Below are 18835 nucleotides of genomic sequence, written 5' to 3' on the forward strand. Positions count from 1 at the left end.
TCGACTCTCCTCTCATTTCCCTTAGTTCTATTTTTCAGGAAATAAACATATAGTAAGCAAAATTATTCTCAACGGTCTTGCTTCTCAGCCACATACTTGCATATATACTTGCACACTCCAACACAGATAGTAAACAAAGCAGCACATCAAGATACATCTAAAGCTAACAGGGAAGAACGAAAATCAAAATAAAATATCAAGCCATTCATGTAACTAATCAATGAGTGAATAATATGTGAAAAATTAGTGGGACCAATTTTGATAATAGAGTATAAAATTGAATTACATGACGTTCATTCATTGATTGTTATGGGTTAACTTGGTACACCTGTTACAAGAGATACTTTCTGGACCTCACCACAAAGCAACTTTCGATCATCTTGCACCATCAATCTCTATTTGAGAGAAAACTCCACTTATATCCGAACCATTATCCCCTCTTAAGGGCTCTTCATTACATTCAACACCTCCCTCATCAAGGATGATATCAGGAAGCAAACCCAAATTTTGAGTCAAATGCAATCCCAAAATCGCATTTGTTGTGCTGTCCCCATGTGGTACTCCTTGCATTGCAGTTTTTTGAAGCTGCAATGCATATTCCAAGTCCCACAGCACATCAAGCATAGTAGGCCTTTCAGCTCCATTTTCCTTCAAACATCCCACAGCTGTTTCACCAAATTTTCTCAATGAATTAGGGTTAATGTCTCCCACCAAAGGCGGGTCGATAATCTTTTCAAGTTGTCCTTCCTTTTGCCATAACATCCCCCATTCAGCTAAGTTCACCTCCTCCCTCTTCGGTGAGTCAATAATAGCAGGTCTGGCACAAAGCACTTCAAGAAGTACTACACCAAAGGAGTAGACATCAGACTTGTCTGTGAACTGAAAGGACCTAAAATATTCAGGATCCACATAACCAAAGCTACCTTTTATGCCAACACTGAAATGTTCTGGATCATCAGGACCAGATCTTGAAAGACCAAAATCTGCAACTTTTGCAACATAATGTTCATTCAACAATATGTTTGTTGACTTAACATCACGGTGGATGATTCCCCCAAGTAAGCAAGTGTGAAGGTAATGAAGGCCTTTTGCTGCACCAATACAAATCTCAAGCCTTTGCTTCCAGGTCAATGTGGGCCTTTTAGCTGATCTCTGAGAAGAGTTCCCATTGGAATCATACAAATGTTCTCTCAGACTTCCCTTTTCCATAAATTCATAGACCAGTATCATCTCAGACCCTTCATCACAATATCCAATCAAGGAAACAAGATGGCGATGGCGAATTCTGGATAAAACCAAGATTTCTGTTTTGAATTCTGGAAGGCCCTGGCCATGCTTTGAATCACTTCGCTTCACAGCCACTTTCATGCCATTCTGAAGACTTCCTTCATAAACTTTCCCAAACCCACCCTCACCTACCAACCGTTTGGAATCAAAATTATGAGTAGCACCTTGTACTTCAAGAAGAGGCATCTTCAACTTCAAATTTAAATTACGAACGAGGGAGGCATTCGTCGATCCTTTTCCAAGATGAACCTCTGGCTTTGAACCCACCCCATCATCATGCTTTGCTCTCATGCGTTTTAACAAGAACAGTACTACCAAAATGAAAACGAAGGTCATACCAAAAACTGTACCTACCACAACAAAAATTAGTTTCTTTTGATTGCCTGGAATATGGACAAAGTCTGATTCTTTAATAAATTCCATTATCTCCACCCCATTCAGATATGCAGTTTTAGTTATAGAATCTTCCCTAGGCCCGACACTTATGTTCATATATCCTGAATTATCTGAATCAACCACAAAGTCCCAGTAAAATGGAGCTGCCACCTGATCTTTTTTTTCGGAAGGATATATCATCTGACTGAAATTGCTATAAATATAGAGATTGAACTTGAGAAGATCAGGATATTGGTTAATGATATCACAAAAGTGCAGCCTAACCATATGCCTGGAACTCTTACTCACACCAAATTGCCAAGTTATGTTAGAAGAATTTGATCCCTTGTTGACAGTTAAGTTCAATTCTTTGCAAGTCCTGTAGACAAGATCCGGGGCACTATAATTAGTTCCTCCAAGAACATCATAGATAAGCGTACCATTATAAGTAGCACATGTTTTTGCAGATCCTGCAGAAAGTAGATACTCATCATCAGGTATCCAATTCCTCCACAGTGTGTCATTAGTCTTTGGACCTCCAACATTGACCCTGTGAATTGTCTGAAAAACCTGAGACGGTATACCATAGTAATCACTATTTTGCCCAATAGGAGTAACATGAGTGAAACCATCAGTGGTGAACTTCGGTGGGGTAAGAAAGACTTCTATGGCGCTAACGAAAGCAAAGGAGTTCTTATGAGGAGTGAAGTGGATGCTGAACTTGCTTCCATTGATAGTAAGTAAGAATTCCTCAATCACTGGTGAATTACTATTGTTTTGAAGAGTAAAATTTGATAGCAGATAAAAATCAGAAGCCGAAACATCAAATAGAGCATCAGCCAGATTAGTCCTACTAGACACGAAAGGAAAGAAATGGATACGTACATAGTAGGTGCCCTTGTCAATGATATCAAACTCATACAAAGATGAATTTGTGAATATTCTTGCAGTTTGATAAAGAGAGTTATTTGTTGATGAGTTGGTGTCACTTACAGTAGAGCTTGGTCCAACAGAGAATGAAAGTGAGCTTGAATTCGAGTCACCGACAAAGTTCCTACCATTGACAGTAACGTTGGTCTTTGATCCACAATTGATGAAGTACTTATTTTGAAGGGTGTAAGCTGATGAGAAAAGTAGAAGATAAAGGAAATATAGAACGAAGAGAGGGAAAAGGGGAAACTTTTCCATGGAAAATTGGTAGGAATTGCTGCTTTTTAGTTAGTTCCAGTGGGAGAATGGAAGAGAACCTTATCAGCATATATGGAGTAAACTAATGGTGGATGGAAATAATTTGTATTGACCACACACATGATATTAGACGTGTAGGAGAAAGTGTATTGTTGACTTTGACGTTTGAAATGTCCACGTTCCCTTCTAAACATGACTACAGTAACGTAATGCCAAGGATGCGTTTTGTTACTTTATATGTCGACGTCATGTTGAATAAGAGTCCAAGACATTTCAAGGATAGAAAAGTCTCCCCAATTATTTGCATCTACCAGAACGTGTGGAAGGAGTAAATCTGGTTCTAGTTAGACGCAAATTCTTAAATCAATAAAGAGGTTCCTTAAATGCATGAGGAAGAGATCTCTGGAATCTAACAGGGAAAAAAAATAACTCAATTTATTTTATAAGTTAAAATGATCTTAAATGGATTTTAATTAAAATAGTATCATAAGAGCACTCCTATTTGTTCAGAAATCAAACTGAAATAAAATCTTGATTTCTAGAATTTTGAGAACTGGCTTTGTATTTCCATGCCATTCGGTTTGTATTTATATTGATTTGTCTAGTTTTATATTTTATTTTATTTAGAAAGGGTAATATTGTATGTATAATTATTAAGTGATCTTGAGTCAAAAGCATATGAATTGTTTTAAAGGGTAATATCAATTTTTCTAGTTTTTTGACCATGCATATGAATTTAGTGTGAATGCAAGTATTGCTAGGAAACATCTTGTTATGTCGTAATGTCTGCTTTTTGTTTCTATTGGATAAAGAGTCAAAGTAAGTAGGGGAAACTTTTCTCAACAAAAGAAAGAAAAAGTAAGTGGGAAAAGAGGATGAACATGCACCGGGACCTACTCGGTAAAAATCTTTACGTGTTAAATGGGCAGAGTTGTGGACCACTGAAATAAATAGAAGAATGCTGACAGGATTGATAGTTTTACGTGGAAAGAGGAGTTAAAAACAGTAGCACCTTGATTGATGAAATGATTTCTTCCTTCAGCTTCATGTGGAGGCAATGTTGTGTTGGGCACCATTTTTGCTATATTGTATCTTTACCATCATCCCTCAAAACGCTTTCATTTTTATACTAAAAGCAACTTAACTAACCTCTCAATAAAAACCTGCCATTAATACAACAGTTTCTCAAACTACTCAAGATTTTTCACCCAACAACTCTTTCTTCTATGGTATGTTTGGCAGTTCGGAAAGAAAGGAGAGGAAAAGGTATAATGGGGGAGGTAGTGGAGAGAGAGGAGAATGACATCTTAGAGAGTTACTTTGATTCATCTAAGCAAAAAAGAAAAAAAAAAATCGTTTTATAGCTGTTTGAGACCAGAAATTTGCGAAAATATTCTGCAGAAACCGTTTCTCTGTTCAGTCAAATCAGCACTTTCACACAGCGCCACTGAACCACACCATAAAGTAAATTTACTCACAAATATTAGATCCTACATTGTATATATGCGCCCGGACGTTTGTAATGCATACGTTCCCTTCAAAATGAAACAACAGTTTAGCTTTGCTAGGAAGCATCTTGTTATCTAATGTCTTGTTATGTAAAAGTCTTCCCAGTTTATAACTACCACTCGAGAGGGTGGCCTATTTTAGCCCTTATGACTCATTAAACCTATGAGTTTCAGAGTTGTGATTTCGAGAAGTGGCAAATCCCATTAGTGCTTAAGTAGTCTTATGCCATAATGCAATGTGGGGTTTAATGAGTGACCATACTTGCAAGCCCTCCTTTTTTTTTTTTAGCTATATAAAAAAAAAAAAAGATTTATTGCGCCTACCAAGTATTAAGTAGGAAAAAGAGGAGGAACATGCGCTTAGAGCTACTCTAATTGACACTGTAAACGTTTTATAAATTGTCATAGTACTGGACCACTGAAATTAATAGAAGGGTATCTCAAAAGATGAATGTTCACAAGTTTTATGGTTTTATGTGGAAGAGGAGTTAGCAGACTAGCAGTAGCACCTTGATGGAGAAAATGAGTTTTGCACTCATGTGGAAGCACTGCTGTGTTGGGCATCATCTTGCTAGCAATGGACTCCACGAGTCCTTTCCTTTCCCCACTAGCTTCGGATCTGCAATTGAGCTCCAATTGCAATCTCCAAGTCACTTTGGTAGATTTGTGGTGGTTGCAATGCTTCCCAAGCTCCAAGCAACACTAACAACTCAAAGGCAGTGATGGATTTGATCTCCTCTCTTGAATTTGGTAGTTGAGAGAGAGAGAGAGAGAGAGATCTGAGTTTTGTTCTAGGGTTTATGGGATCTCTCCAAATCTTCTTATGGTAATTCAAGGTGTCAAAATCGTGGGAAATGGGACTTAAATATATAGGCTAAGAGGCTTAAGCGGTAGAGAATTCAATTATGAGATTCTATTCAGTTCTCTGATTTTCATACAATACAAACTTTGAATGAATAAGCCGCGAACTCACTAGTCCAACAAATTTTCAAACTTCAATTCCATATCTTCTTTCGACTTCTTGCCTTGTGATCATAGGAGCAAAAATACTCAGCCAACTACCCTTTTTGCACTATGACCACTTGAACTCACAAGCTCAATAAAATAAAAAGCCCACAAAATTACATAATAACAATTAAAGTTGAGACCCAAAATACGATCAAATTTGTCATGGAATCAGTCACCATTACAAGTGCTAACATCATGCAATCCAGAGAACTACTGGGGGTCAAATCCAAGATGTCTAGGAATACAGCTTATCCCAAGCCTCTAACCACTAAGCTGCAACCTGACAGGCCATAAATGGCCTAAACATTCCCTCCAGAAAAATCATGCATTCATGTGAGCATGATACAACAACATCACAGCTTTGCTTTAAGCTACTATAAGCAGCATATGACCTTTTTCCCCAAATAATTTGATATTGATATGGATCTTCATCAGAACATTGAAAGAGTTTACAGAACACTTCAGGAGTTATAAACAGATCCATTCAATCTTATTTAATTCTAAATTTAATTGAAACAACACCTTCATTTTTATATCAAAGCAACTTAACCAACTTTTCAAATACAAGCCTGCCATAATGTTAAAATAGATTAGTTTTTCATGCCACAACTATTTGTTAATGACCAAGTGTGTAACTATCATTCTCTTTTACATGATAGGATCTGTAAATAAATTGCAGCAACAATATACCTCTATGCATAAGAAAACAAATAATCCAAACTTCGTCTTCGAGTTCTCTTCTACCAAAGTTGCTGTATTAGGCAAAAGTTCAGGCTTCAAAGAACTTCTTAAGTTTCTTCATCCAAATCAAATCTTCTTTACTGTGCTTATTGATCATGTACTCGTGCAAGAAATTAAATGTGCTGGGCTTGATTCCTCTTATTCTCAAATACCTTTTGAAAGCCTTCTGCAGGTCCTTATCCAAATCACTGGAAAAAGAAAACAGGAAGACACTCATTGATCATAAAAATATATAAACCATGATAATGAATTGATGATATACAAGTAAGAAGAATATATGCTTACACGAAGCTAGGGCCCTCATAGGTATTCTCATCATCAGAAATTTCAGGAAGTTTAAATACCAAGCTGTCAATCTCAATTTCATCAGGGTAAGAAATGCAACTGAACTCTAGACTATGTCTGTCACTAACCTCAAGCCTACATGGGTAAAAAAGTAAACGGTCTTCTCGACTAGGTTTTATCTGCTTAGAGACACTAACAACTAGTGGCAAGATAGATAGACTGGGCTTTTCACTGTTATCATTCCCATCATGATGATCATTATTTTCACCAGTAAATATATCAGGCATGTGAACTTCAACTTCTATCTCTTCACCTTGGTATTTTCTTTTCAGTGTTAGAGTTTGAAGCCCTGGATTATCCATGATTTCAAAAGGAAAATCACTTGTAATCTGTTCAACCTATCAAATAAAAAGAAGCAATCGCTGCCATCAGTAAGGTAATAAATGATTGTAAAAGCAAAAGAAGAAAAAAGAAAATGATATGGTAAGATCCTAAAGCACTACTTTACTTGAGTATCAATAGTTTAAAAGATATCCACATCATAGGAAGTTTTCACAAGCAATTTGATAAATGTATACAAAAACGTTCAGTGAACATTAACAAACCAGTAAATGCTTCTATGAGTTCTGCAAAATCAAAACTATTCAGAGTATTATCTCCAAAATCTACCTCTGAAAACTCTGGATCATCTGGCTCTTTTAACAAAGCCAATGAGTACAGCTGAATAACAACCCATATAAGAGGCGTTACTAGCTATCACCGTAACTATCACGAGTCTTAATTCTGTTTGTCTATTTGAAAAGTCACAAGAATAAAAAGAGTAACTTCAACTTTTAAAAAACCTCCTCTAGCAGCTCGCATTCTAAGATTTGCATTAATCAAAACTCTATCCTCCTTTCTTTTCTTACCTTTTTATTTTCATTTTTCAGTGACAATACAGAGAATGAAATTCTCATTCTTACTGAAGTTATTGGCAATTCAGGACCCGAAAACAGAAGCAAAGTCTCAACCCCACTTAACTACATTTTTTTGACTAAGTTTATGCAATTCAGAACATCTAAAGTCATAACTTTTGAAGCTTCATTTCCCTCCATTACATTCCTCTTGGAGCAACAAAATTCGCCTGAATTTTATTCTTTTTGAGAAAGAAAACCTTTACTACACAAGCAAACAGAGCAGCATGTAGCAAACGTTCAAGGAGATAAAATCCTAGATATCAAATTATTGATTTTTCCGTACCCAAACACAACCATTCGATGAAATTGAGGTGGGTTTTTCATCTTCTCCCCAAAAAACTACAAAAAAAATCCATATAAGTTCCACTTTCTTTTCATTTTCCCACACTTTCTCAGAAACCAAACAGCCCAAAACTCCCCCAAAAAAAAAGACTTACCCGGTCATGACCATCAGTCTCCTTCAAGCATTGAATCTTAGACTGAATCAAAGGTAGAAGGGACTCATCAGAGCTGTGCTTATTCGAAACAGAAGAGTAGTGAAGGTTGGGAACCGAAGGGCTCAAAGAGGAGTGGGTTATGGCTGTGAAGAGGGCACAGTGGTAATTTCTCTGGCCGCGAACGAGTTGACTTGCAAGTGTGGTCAAAGAAGAAGCCGACTTACGAAGAATGGAAGTGAAAGCCATTTCTCCGACTTGCAGAGAAGGGGTTCAGGCCATTCAGGGTTTTAGAGTCACAAGGGTACAAGGATTTTGGGCTCTCGGACTCGAAGGGTTTTTAAGGGTTTTGACTAATTAGCACGTTTAAAGTTTTGGAATTGTTTTTATTTTAGTTTTTATGTTTCAATAATTTTATTTTGGCCTTTTGATTTCATTTTTGATTTTTGCTTTTTTGACTTTCAAAATTTTCATTTTTAGGTTTGATTCAATTTTTTGTTTGAAAATTTATTAAGCTCTGCATGTTATTATTTAATAAAAATTCAGCTTGGCATTAAATTAGATCACCTCATTGCTTCATTCATTAGCCACGTACACAAGAAAAATTAACAGAATTAGAGAGACTAATAGCCTTTTTTTGTTAAACTTTAAGGATTAAAAATATTTGTTTGAAAAATTAAAGACAAAAAGCATTTATCATGTCAATTTGAACTCCACGTGTTTTTCTCTTTTAAAAATACCAATATTTGCCAATTAATTGAGTTACAAGGGTGTCATTCTTTTTTTTTTTTTGTTGAGGGGGACAAGGGTGTCGTCTTACTATATTTTGTGGCAAATGGATGGGGTGGGTTGAGTCATAAATAGGATGGGTATATAATTACTCATTTACCCACTTATTATCTATTTAAATATAAATTAAATATTCATTACCCACTCAACTCTAAGGTCCGTTTGGTTGAACGAATGAAAAAGTGAAATGATAGAAAATGGTGGGAGGATGGAAAAGTGAGAGGATAGAAAAGTGAGAAGATTTTATTTTCTCTTCTATTTGTTTGGTTGGGGATGAAAAAGTGGAAGAATGAAAAAAATAAGTTTGAATAAATTTACTCATATACCTTTATTAAAGAATGATACCCAATTTAAACAAAAAAGCGACAAATAACCACACACACAAAAAAAAAATCACCCAAATATATTAAAAATATAAAAATCATGTCAAAAAAAAATTACAACTAGTTAAAAAAAAAAAAAAACTATCACGCCCAAGCCTAGAAAATCAAAAGAAGAAAAAAAGAATAGGAAAAAAAGAAAAAAAAGAAAAGGCAACTGCCCCGTAGAAGAAAAAAAAAAGAAAGTAGGCACGCACGCCTAGGCTTGAAAAAAAAAAAAAGAAAAAAAGAAGAAGGAAGGCAACGTAGCTGCCTAGAAAAAAAAAAAAAAAGACATAAGCCAAAGCAACGTTACTGAGAAGAAGAAAAAAAATAAAGGTAACTTGAAGAAGTGTGTGTATATGTGTTGGACATTTTTGTCAATCAAAATAAAATTTATCCTCACTCAGTTTTCTCTCAATTTTGGAGAGAAAACATTTTGGTGGGCTAAGGGAGAAAATACTTGGGCCTCACTATTTATTTTCCATCATTCCCACCCAACCAAACACACTCTAAAAAAGTTTTCTTTTCAAAGTTTTCCATCCACCCTGTTTCACCTCCAAACAAACGCACCCTAAATGACCCACCCATTTAATCTAAAATGACCCAAATATCCTCTTGAGCTCCAAAAGTACCAAAATACCCCCAAAGCATACAAAATTACCAAAATACCTCTTTTGGTTTCTAAGATAGCCCAACCAGTGTTTGGTATCTGAGAAATTGATTTACCCACCGCTGGTTTCTTAGAAAATTGAGAATCAAACAAGATGAATATTCACTTTTGACTATGATCTTACATACAATTCTGATTTACTCAAATACGCAAAATAAATTTAGATCAAATTTGAGTTAGATTCACAAAATCACCAGGAATTCAATTAAAAGCAAAACACCTATATGCATAACAACATCATATTAGTACCAAATCAAACAAAATAACGAACTACGATTGTATAGTGCACAACTCCAAACACCGTTTGTTCCCAAGAAAACTTTTAACACCAAAATTTTCCTAAGATTCGTAGATTTCATGAACTACAACATTAAAATATTTTTCTTTTTTCCCAATCGAATTGAAAGGAAAATGAAATTTTTTCAAGAAATATAGACAATGAACTCCAAGGGCTTGGAGATTTTGAAAGTTCTTGGGAAAAATGAGCAATAGATAGAGAGGGGTAGAGAATACGTTTGGTAGTTAAGAAAATGCGAAGGAAAATGCGAAGGAAAAGGCAAGAAAGTCAATAGGAAGAAAGGTGAGGGAGATTGGGTCTAGCGGTTGTGTAGAGAAGCTAAGTTAGGCTTGGGGTATTTTTATATTTTTTTTAAAGTATTAAAATTTTTAAATGGTTATCACTTGGTATCTAGTAAGTTTACCCGTCAAAACCCATTTAATTGAATTACCCGATGGATCTTTACCCATTTAACCCAAATGTTTAATTAGGCTGAATTAAGGCTTAACCAAATTAGGCAGATAGTGGATGGATTACTAGGTTTAAAGAAAAATTGCCACCCCTACAAAAATTAAGCAACATCACGGCTCTGCTTTAAGCTACTATAAGCTCATATGACCTTTTTCACCAAATTATTTGAGATTGATATGGATCTTCATCAGAACTATAAAAAAAGGTTATGGAACACTTTGGATTTATAAACAGATCCATTCGATCATAGTTGGTTCTAAATTCTAATTGAAACAACACTTTCATTCTATATCAAAAGCAACCTAACCAACTTCTCAATAAAAGACCTCACCCAACACGACTAGTTGCTAAAGACCAAGGGTAACTATCATAGGCCTTACATAAAAGGCTCTGTAAATAAATTGCAGCAACAGTATATTTCTATGCTGAAGAAAATATACAACATCAAAACTTGGTCCCTGACTTCTCTACTACCAAAATAGCTGTATTGGGCAAAAGTTCAGGCTTCAATGAACTTCTTAAGTTCCTTCATCCAAATCAATTCTTCTTTACTGTTCTTGTTGATCATGTACTCATGCAAGAACTTAATTGTGCTGGGCTTGATTCCTCTTAGTTTTAAGTACCTCTCGAAAGGCTTCTGCAGGTGAGGCAGATCACTGGAAAAGAAAATGTGAAGGCACTCATAAATTATAGATATTTATAAAAAAAAAAAAAAATACATATACCATGATATTGAGTAGATGATATACAAGTATGAACAATAAATTCTTACTTGAGGCTAGGGCCCTTATAGGTAATCTCATCCTCAGAAATTCCTGTACATTTAACTGCCAAGCTGTCAATCTCAATTTCATCAGGGTAAGAAATGCAACTAAACTCTAAACTACGTCTATTCTTCTTAGAGACACAAACAACCAGTGGCAAGCTAGATAGACTAGCCTTTTCACTATCATCCCCATCAGGATCATCATCATTTTCACTAGTAACTAGATCGGGCATGTGAACTTCAACTTCTATCTCTTCACCTTGATAAGTTCTTTTCAGTGTTAGAGTTTGAAGTCCTGGATTATCCACAATTTTGAAAGGAAAATCACTTGGAATCTGTTCAACCTATTAAATAGAAAGATGCAATCACCACTATCAGTAAGGCAATAAAAAAGTGTATAAGCATACTCATCAAAACTTTCAAAAGAAGAAAAAAGAAAAAGACATGGTAAGATCCTAAAGCACTACTTTACCAGTATTAATAGTTAAAAGACATCCACATCAAAGGAAGTTTCCACGATTGATCGACAAATGTATACAGGGATTTTCATTGAACATTAACAAACCAAAAAATGTTTCTCTGAGTAATGCAAAACCAACACTATTCAGAGTATTATCTCCAAAATCCATCTGAAAACTCTGGATCATCGGGCTCTTTTTTATTAAAACCAAGAAGTGCAGCTGAATAAAAAACCCAAGTATGAGGCAACAATAACTATCATCATAAGTTCATTACTATCACAAGTCTTAATTCTGTTTATCTATTTAAAAAGACAGAAGAATCAAAAGAATAACTACGACTATTAAAAAACCTCCAATTGCTGCTTGCATACTAAGAATTGCATTTTATCAAAACTTAAAGCACAAACCTCTATCCTTCTTTCATTTCTTGCCTTTTTTGTTTTTGTTTTTTGTGACCGCTCAACCCCGCCTAACTACATTTTTTTTTTTTACCAAGTTTCTGCAATTCAGAACATATAAAGTCATAACATTTAAAGCTTCATTTCCTTCCATTACATTCCTCTTGGAGCAACTAAATTCACCTGACTTTTTATTTATTATTTATTTTTATATATTAAAAAGACAACCTTTACCCCACAAGCAAACCGAGCAGCATCAGCATGTGCCTTTTATTGCCTAGAAAGATGGTAAACATTCAAGAAATTAAAATCCTAGATATCAAATTATTTATTTTTTCCGTGCCCAAACACAACCATTCGACGACATTGAGGTGGGTTTTTCATCTTCTCCCAAAAAACTATAAAAAATAGCCTGTAAGTTCCATTTTCTTTTCATTTTCCCACACATTCTCAGCAACCAAACAGCCCCTAAACCACAAAAATATTTATTAAATAAATAAAAAACTACCCGATCATGATCATCAATCTCCTGCAAGCATTGGATCTCCGACTAAATCACTCGTAAAAGGGTCTCATCAGAGCTGGGCTTCTTCGAAGCAGAAGAGTAGTGAAGGTTGGGAACCAAGGGGCTCAGAAATGAGAGCCTGTGACTGTGAGAGAGATTGGACTGGGTTTTGGCAGTGAAGAGGGCACGATGGTAATTTCTCTGGCCACGAACGAGTCGAGTTGCGAGTGGAGCCAAAGAAGAACCGGACTTGCGAAGAATGGAAGTGAAAGCCATTTCTCTGACTTGGGTTTGAGTTGCAGAGAGATGGGTTTTGGCCTCTAACGGGGCAAATTTTTTTAAATAACTATAAAAACCAAACTATATTATTAGTTAGCCAAGGTTTGAAACTAATTTGGTATGTAACAAATCGAGTCTTTTGGACTCGATTTTCGAATACTAAATCGATTGTTTTGAAGTCAATTTTAACATCGTTCGTAACTGATGTGGAAAGGTGGTCCACGTAGACATAGAACTCGAGTCCATTGGACTCGAGTTTTGTCAAATAGAAATCGAGTCCTCAGGACTCGATTTCATTTTGTTCATCATCTTCTCCCTTCGTTCTTTTTTCTTTTCTTTTTTTCTCCATTTCAGGTCCTGTTCTCTTCTTCACTTCTTTCTCCATTTTAGGTCTTGTTCACATCTTCTTCCCTTCTGCCAAGCCTCCAAAAATTCCAAACCCATTTTTCTCAAAATCCCAAACCCATTTCTCAAAATCCAAATCCATTTCTGAAAATCCCAAACCCAAAACCCATGAACAAAACCAAATACAAAACCCAAAACAAATCAAACAAATCAATGCGTTCTTCTCCTCCACTGGAGCGGCAGCGAGAAACCACGATCCGATTTCCATCGCCTGAAGTTTTCGCCGCTTGGGTTTGGTCAGAATCAGCGCCTGGGGTTGCTGGGTACGTGTTCTTCTCCTCCATTGGAGCGGCGGTGGCGAGAAACCACACGCCCAATCCGATTTCCATCAACTGATTCGACGCCCGATCCGATTTGCATTGTTGCTTCTTTCTTCTTCGTTGTTTATCTCTAGTTGTTGATCTCTGGTTGTTGATCTCTGCGTTTTGCTTTGGCGTTTTGATCTTTGGGTTTTGCTTCAGTGTTTTGATCTCTGGATTTCTTCTTTGGCGTTTTGATCTCTGAGTTTTTACCTGGATTTTCATCTTTGGTTCTTCAGCATTTTCTTCTTCAGCGTTTTGATTTCTCAATTTAGGTGGTACGAAATCGAGTCCGTAGGACTCGTTTTTTATTTCACAGAACTCGAGTCCACAGGACTCGATTTCTATGCTGAAGTGGACCAGGTGTCCACATCAGCTACGAATGAGGTTGAAATTGAGTTCGGTGTACTCGATTTAGCATTCCAAAATCAAGTCCAAAGGACTCGATTTGTTATATACCAAATTTGTTTCAAACCTTGGCTAACTAATAATATAGTTTAGATTTTATAGTTATTTAAAAAAATTTGCCTTGTAAGGGTTTAGGGTTTAGGGTTTTGGATTTATTTTTTATTTTAGATTTTAAGTTTTAAATTTTTATTTTGAAATTATATTAACTTTTTACGTTTTAAAATTTTTATTTTTTTGATTCAGTTCTTTATTTACCTTTCATAAAAATGAAAATTTCAAAACTAAAGGGCCAGTAAGAAAATTGAAAACTAAAAACAAAAAGTTTTATAAATTTTTTTTTGGGTGCTTTATATTTAATAAAAATTCAACTCCACAATGTTCACATCACTAAACAAAGTCACTTCATTGTTTCCTTAGCCACATATATAAGAAAAATTAACCTGCTTAGAGAGATCAATTGCATTCACTTGTTAAACCTTAATGTCTATTTGAAAATTACTTATTTCTAGTAGCTTATTTATATAATGTGAGACAAAGCTAAAAATTAGCTTATTTTTTAAATTAAAAGTTAGATTATGTGAAATGAAGCTTAGAGTTTGAGGCTAAAGGTAATTTAGGAAATAGTGAGTAATTTAAGCAAAAAATTAGTTTTTAATCCATCATCAAATGCACACTTATTTAAGACATTGCGGACAAAAATTGTTTAATGTGTAAATTTTATGGATGAACAATGTATAGTGGCCAAAGTTGTTACTCCAACATTTTTATACTGCAAATTTAGTTGTACAATCAAGATCATCTGGCAAAAAGAAGAAGTAAAAAGGTTAAAAATTGATTCGACTCCACACTAGCGTTAAAAAAAATAAAAAATAAAGAAAAGAAAAGAAAAGAAGAAGTAGAAAAAAACCATTTTATTTCACTTGGGACATCTTCAACCCCCTTCATGGCCAGTATATTTCACTTGGGACATCTTCAACCATTTTATGAGATAATTGTCATGTGCAATTTTACTGGAGTGAATTCAAATTTGAAAGGTAGAAGTACCTCAACTTGGATTCTTCCAAGTCTTCAGATCCTAGAACCAAGAAAAGCATTCTTTCTTTTGGTTACTCCACACTACATGCAAGTCCAACCCCAAGGACCGAGACTATGCACTTATACACATTGGCTTCCAATTGACAAATGTACACAATACCCTGAGTTTCTTCATCTGCTTCAATTTCATTCTCATTATTATCTTCTCTAGCTGCCACTGTTGCTGCTGGCAATGGCATTTCTTCAACTTATTTAATGAGAAGGGTTTGGTCCACAACTTGAACAAGTCCATCCCAGCAATACTATATTAACAAAATTGTAGAGATAGAGATCATCTTTAAGTATTTCATTGGTTGGTCTCTTTCCTAGGAACAATTCTAGTAGAAATGCTCCAAAGCCGTACATGTCCCCCTCAATTGATGCCTCACTGCCCATGGCATACTCTACAGTTTATCTTTATCATATGTAAGAAGATTTTGCAGTTATTGTTTATAATGAGATTTGGTTTTTAATGAGTGCAAATACATTTCATTTGTCAAAAAAAGCAAAAAGAAGTTGAACTTAAGGAAGAACGGTATGGTACATTCTATCATTTCAAAATTTCATGTTAGAAAATATGATCATTTCTATATTAGAATAGCACCTCGTACATGTAGAATGGAAAATATGGTTAATGGTCTGGATTATGATAATCTAATTTAATTATTTTACACCTGTTACAATTTGCACACTTTATATTAGGTACTAGACTTCCTAATGAAACACTTCAGGAGTTATAAACAGATCCATTCAATCATAGTTGGTTCTAAATTCTAATTGAAACAACACATTCATTCTATATCAAAAGCAACTTAACCAACTTCTCAATAAAAAACCTCACCTAACACAACTGTTAATGACCAAGTGTAACTATCATAGGCCTTGCATAAAAGGCTCTGTAAATAAATTGCAGCAATGTATATCTCTGCAGAAGAAAATACAATATCAAAACTTGGTCCTTGAGTTCTCTTCTACCAAAGTTGCTGTATTGGGCAAAAGTTCAGGCTTCAACAAACTTCTTAAGTTTCTTCATCCAAATCAATTCTTCTTTACTGTTCTTGTTGATCATGTACTCATGCAAGAAATTAATTGTGCTGGGCTTGATTCCTCTTATATTTAAATACCTCTTGAAAGCCTTCTGCAGGTCCTCATCCAAATCACTGGAAAAGAAAACGTGAAGACACTCATAAATTATATATATAAATACATTTACCATGACATTGAATTGATGATATAAAAGTAAGAACAATAAATTCTTACACGAAGCTAGGGCCCTTATAGGCAATCTCCTCATCAGAAATTTCTGGATGTTTAGCTGCCAAGCTGTCAATCTCAATTTCATCAGGGTAAGAAATGCAACTAAACTCTAGACTAGGTCCATCCTTCTTAGAGACACTAACAACCAGTGGCAAGCTAGATAGACTAGCCTTTTCACTATTATCCCCATCAGGATCATCATCATTTTCACCAGTAACTAGATCGGGCATGTGAACTTCAACTTCTATCTCTTCACCTTGATAAGTTCTTTTCAGTGTTAGAGTTTGAAGTCCTGGATTATCCACAATTTCGAAAGGAAAATCACTTGGAATCTGTTCAACCTATCAAATAAAAAGATGTGATCACCACTATCAGTAAGGCAATTAATAAATGTACACAAGGATATCCGTCGAACATTAACAAACCAATAAATGTTTCTCTAAGTAAACCACAACCAACACTATTCAGAGTATGATCTCCAAAATCCATCTGAAAACTCTGGATCATCTGGCTCTTTTTTTTATTAAAAACCAAGAATTACAGCCGAATTACAACCCAAGTATGAGGCAACAATAACTATCACAAGTCTTAATTCTGTTTGTCTATCAGAATAAAAAGAATAACTACAAATTTTAAAAACCTTCTCTAGCTGCTTGCATACTAAGAATTGCTTTAATCAAAACTTTAAGCACAAACCTCTATTTTTCTCTTTCATTTCTTGCCTTTCTTTTTTTGTGACAATAAAGAAAATGAAATTCCCATTCTTACTAAAATTATTCACAATTCAGGTCCCAGGGCCTGAAAACAGAAGCAACCACTCATCCCCGCCTAACTACATTTTTTTTTACCAAGTTTCTGCAATTCAAAACATATAAGGTCATAACATTTAAAGCTTCATTTCCTTCCACTACATTCCTCTCGGAGCAACTAAGTTTGCCTCACTTTTTTGCTTTTAATAGTAAAAAGACAACCTTTAGTCCACAAGCAAACCGAGCAGCATCAGCATGTGCCTTCTATTGCCTAGAAAGATAGTAAACATTCAAGAAATTAAAATCCTAGATATCAAATTATTATTGATTTTTTCGTGCCCAAACACAACCCTTCGATGACATTGAGGTGGGTTTTTCATCTTCTCCCAAAACACTAAAAAAATAGCCCTATAAGTTCCATTGTCTTTTCATTTTCCCACACTTTCTCAGCAACCAAACAGCCCATAAACCCCAAAAAAATTTATAAAAAATAGAATAAAATAACACAAATACCTACCCGATCATGATCATCAGTCTCCTGCAAGCACTGGATCTCTGACAGTATCACTCGTAAAAGGGTCTCATCAGAGCTGGGCTTCTTCGAAGCAGAAGAGTAGTGAAGGTTGGGAACCAAAAGAGGGCTCAGAAATGAGATCCTGTGGCTGTGAGAGAGATTGGAGTGGGTTTTGGCCGTGAAGAGGGCACGATGGTAATTTCTCTGGCCACGAACGAGTCGAGTTGCGAGTGGGGACAAAGAAGAACCCGACTTGCGAAGAATGGAAGTGAAAGCCATTTCTCTAACTTGAGTTGCAGAGAGAAGGGGTTTAGGGTTTTAGGGACAAGGGTACAATGATTTTGGACTCTCGGAGGGTTTTAACTTTTAGTAATTTTTTAAAGTTTGGTTTGGAGCTATTTTTATTTTGGCCTTTAAGTTTCAAAATTTTTTATTTTGACCCTTCCTATTTGAATTTTCTTGATATTGACCTTTTACCTTTTAAATACTTTATTTTGGTCATTTTTATTTGATTCAGTTTTTTATTTGGCTCTTCATAAAACTGAATATTTTGAAACTCAAGGGCCAGTAAGAAAATTTAAAATTTAAAACAAAAATTAAAATTTATTTGGCTCTTTTTTTTTTTTCATGTTGTAATTATTTAATAAAAATTCAACTGCCAAGTTACTAAACAAAGTTTTTCCTCAAAAAAAAAAAACTAAACAAAGTCATCTCATTGCTTTGTTAGCCATATATACAAGAAAACATAATGTAATTAGATAGATTAATAGCATTAGTTTGCTAAACTTTAGTATCCATTTTGAGAATTGCTTATTTCTAATAGTTTATTTTTATTTTCATAACGTGAAACAAAAAGTTAAAAGTTAGGTTGTTTTATATAAAAAAAACCGAAAGTTCGAATATTTAAAATAAAGTTTGAGACAAAAAGTAATATAGGACCCACAAGCAATGAATAATTTAAGCAAAATGTTAGTTTTTAATTGGTTTCCAAAGTGCACACTTATTTATTTTATTATTATTATTTTTTGCGCTGAGAAAATTGCGCACTTATTTAAGACATTAGGGACAAAATACATTTAATATATAAAGGCGTAAGTGCACTTTTAGTCCTTACATTTTGACTCTATTTTTATTTTGGTCCCTACATTTTTATTTTACTGCTTTTAATCCCTATTTCGAAAAACGCCATCCATTTCAGTTCCTACCATCAGTTTCCTAACGTAAATATCCAACGTGGCTAATGGAGTGCATTGTTGGCACTCAGAATGCCTACATGGCCATTAAAATAATATTAAAAATGCCACATCAACAACCAATTTTTTTTTTTAATTTATCAATTTTAACAAATTGAAAAAAAAAAAATCCAAAA

General features: G+C 34.9%; 3 protein-coding genes across 3 annotated transcripts; all 3 read right to left on the reverse strand.

Annotated features, from left to right (window-relative positions):
• Window positions 1-215: 215 nt before the first annotated feature.
• On the reverse strand, window positions 216-2992 carry LOC142641678 (putative receptor-like protein kinase At5g24010). The gene has a single exon (XM_075816153.1). It carries the CDS (start codon window positions 2848-2850, stop codon window positions 376-378), a length of 2475 nt encoding a protein of 824 aa, XP_075672268.1. The 5' UTR covers window positions 2851-2992; the 3' UTR covers window positions 216-375.
• Window positions 2993-5920: 2928 nt separating this feature from the next.
• LOC142641679 (uncharacterized protein At2g39795, mitochondrial-like) lies at window positions 5921-8319 on the reverse strand. Its single transcript, XM_075816154.1, has 3 exons — window positions 7786-8319; window positions 6393-6790; window positions 5921-6295 (listed from the first exon to the last, which is right to left on the reverse strand). Exons 1-3 carry the CDS (start codon window positions 8029-8031, stop codon window positions 6136-6138), a joined length of 804 nt encoding a protein of 267 aa, XP_075672269.1. The 5' UTR covers window positions 8032-8319; the 3' UTR covers window positions 5921-6135.
• A 7398-nt stretch (window positions 8320-15717) lies between these two features.
• Window positions 15718-17815, reverse strand: LOC142638387 (uncharacterized protein At2g39795, mitochondrial-like). The gene is made up of 3 exons (XM_075812426.1): window positions 17470-17815; window positions 16207-16544; window positions 15718-16106 (listed from the first exon to the last, which is right to left on the reverse strand). The coding sequence occupies exons 1-3, from the start codon at window positions 17743-17745 to the stop codon at window positions 15947-15949; spliced, it is 774 nt and encodes a 257-aa protein (XP_075668541.1). The 5' UTR covers window positions 17746-17815; the 3' UTR covers window positions 15718-15946.
• Between the last annotated feature and the right edge of the window lie 1020 nt (window positions 17816-18835).

Source organism: Castanea sativa, chromosome 6 (genome assembly GCF_040712315.1).
Source record: "Castanea sativa cultivar Marrone di Chiusa Pesio chromosome 6, ASM4071231v1".
NCBI classification, from domain to species: domain Eukaryota; kingdom Viridiplantae; phylum Streptophyta; class Magnoliopsida; order Fagales; family Fagaceae; genus Castanea; species Castanea sativa.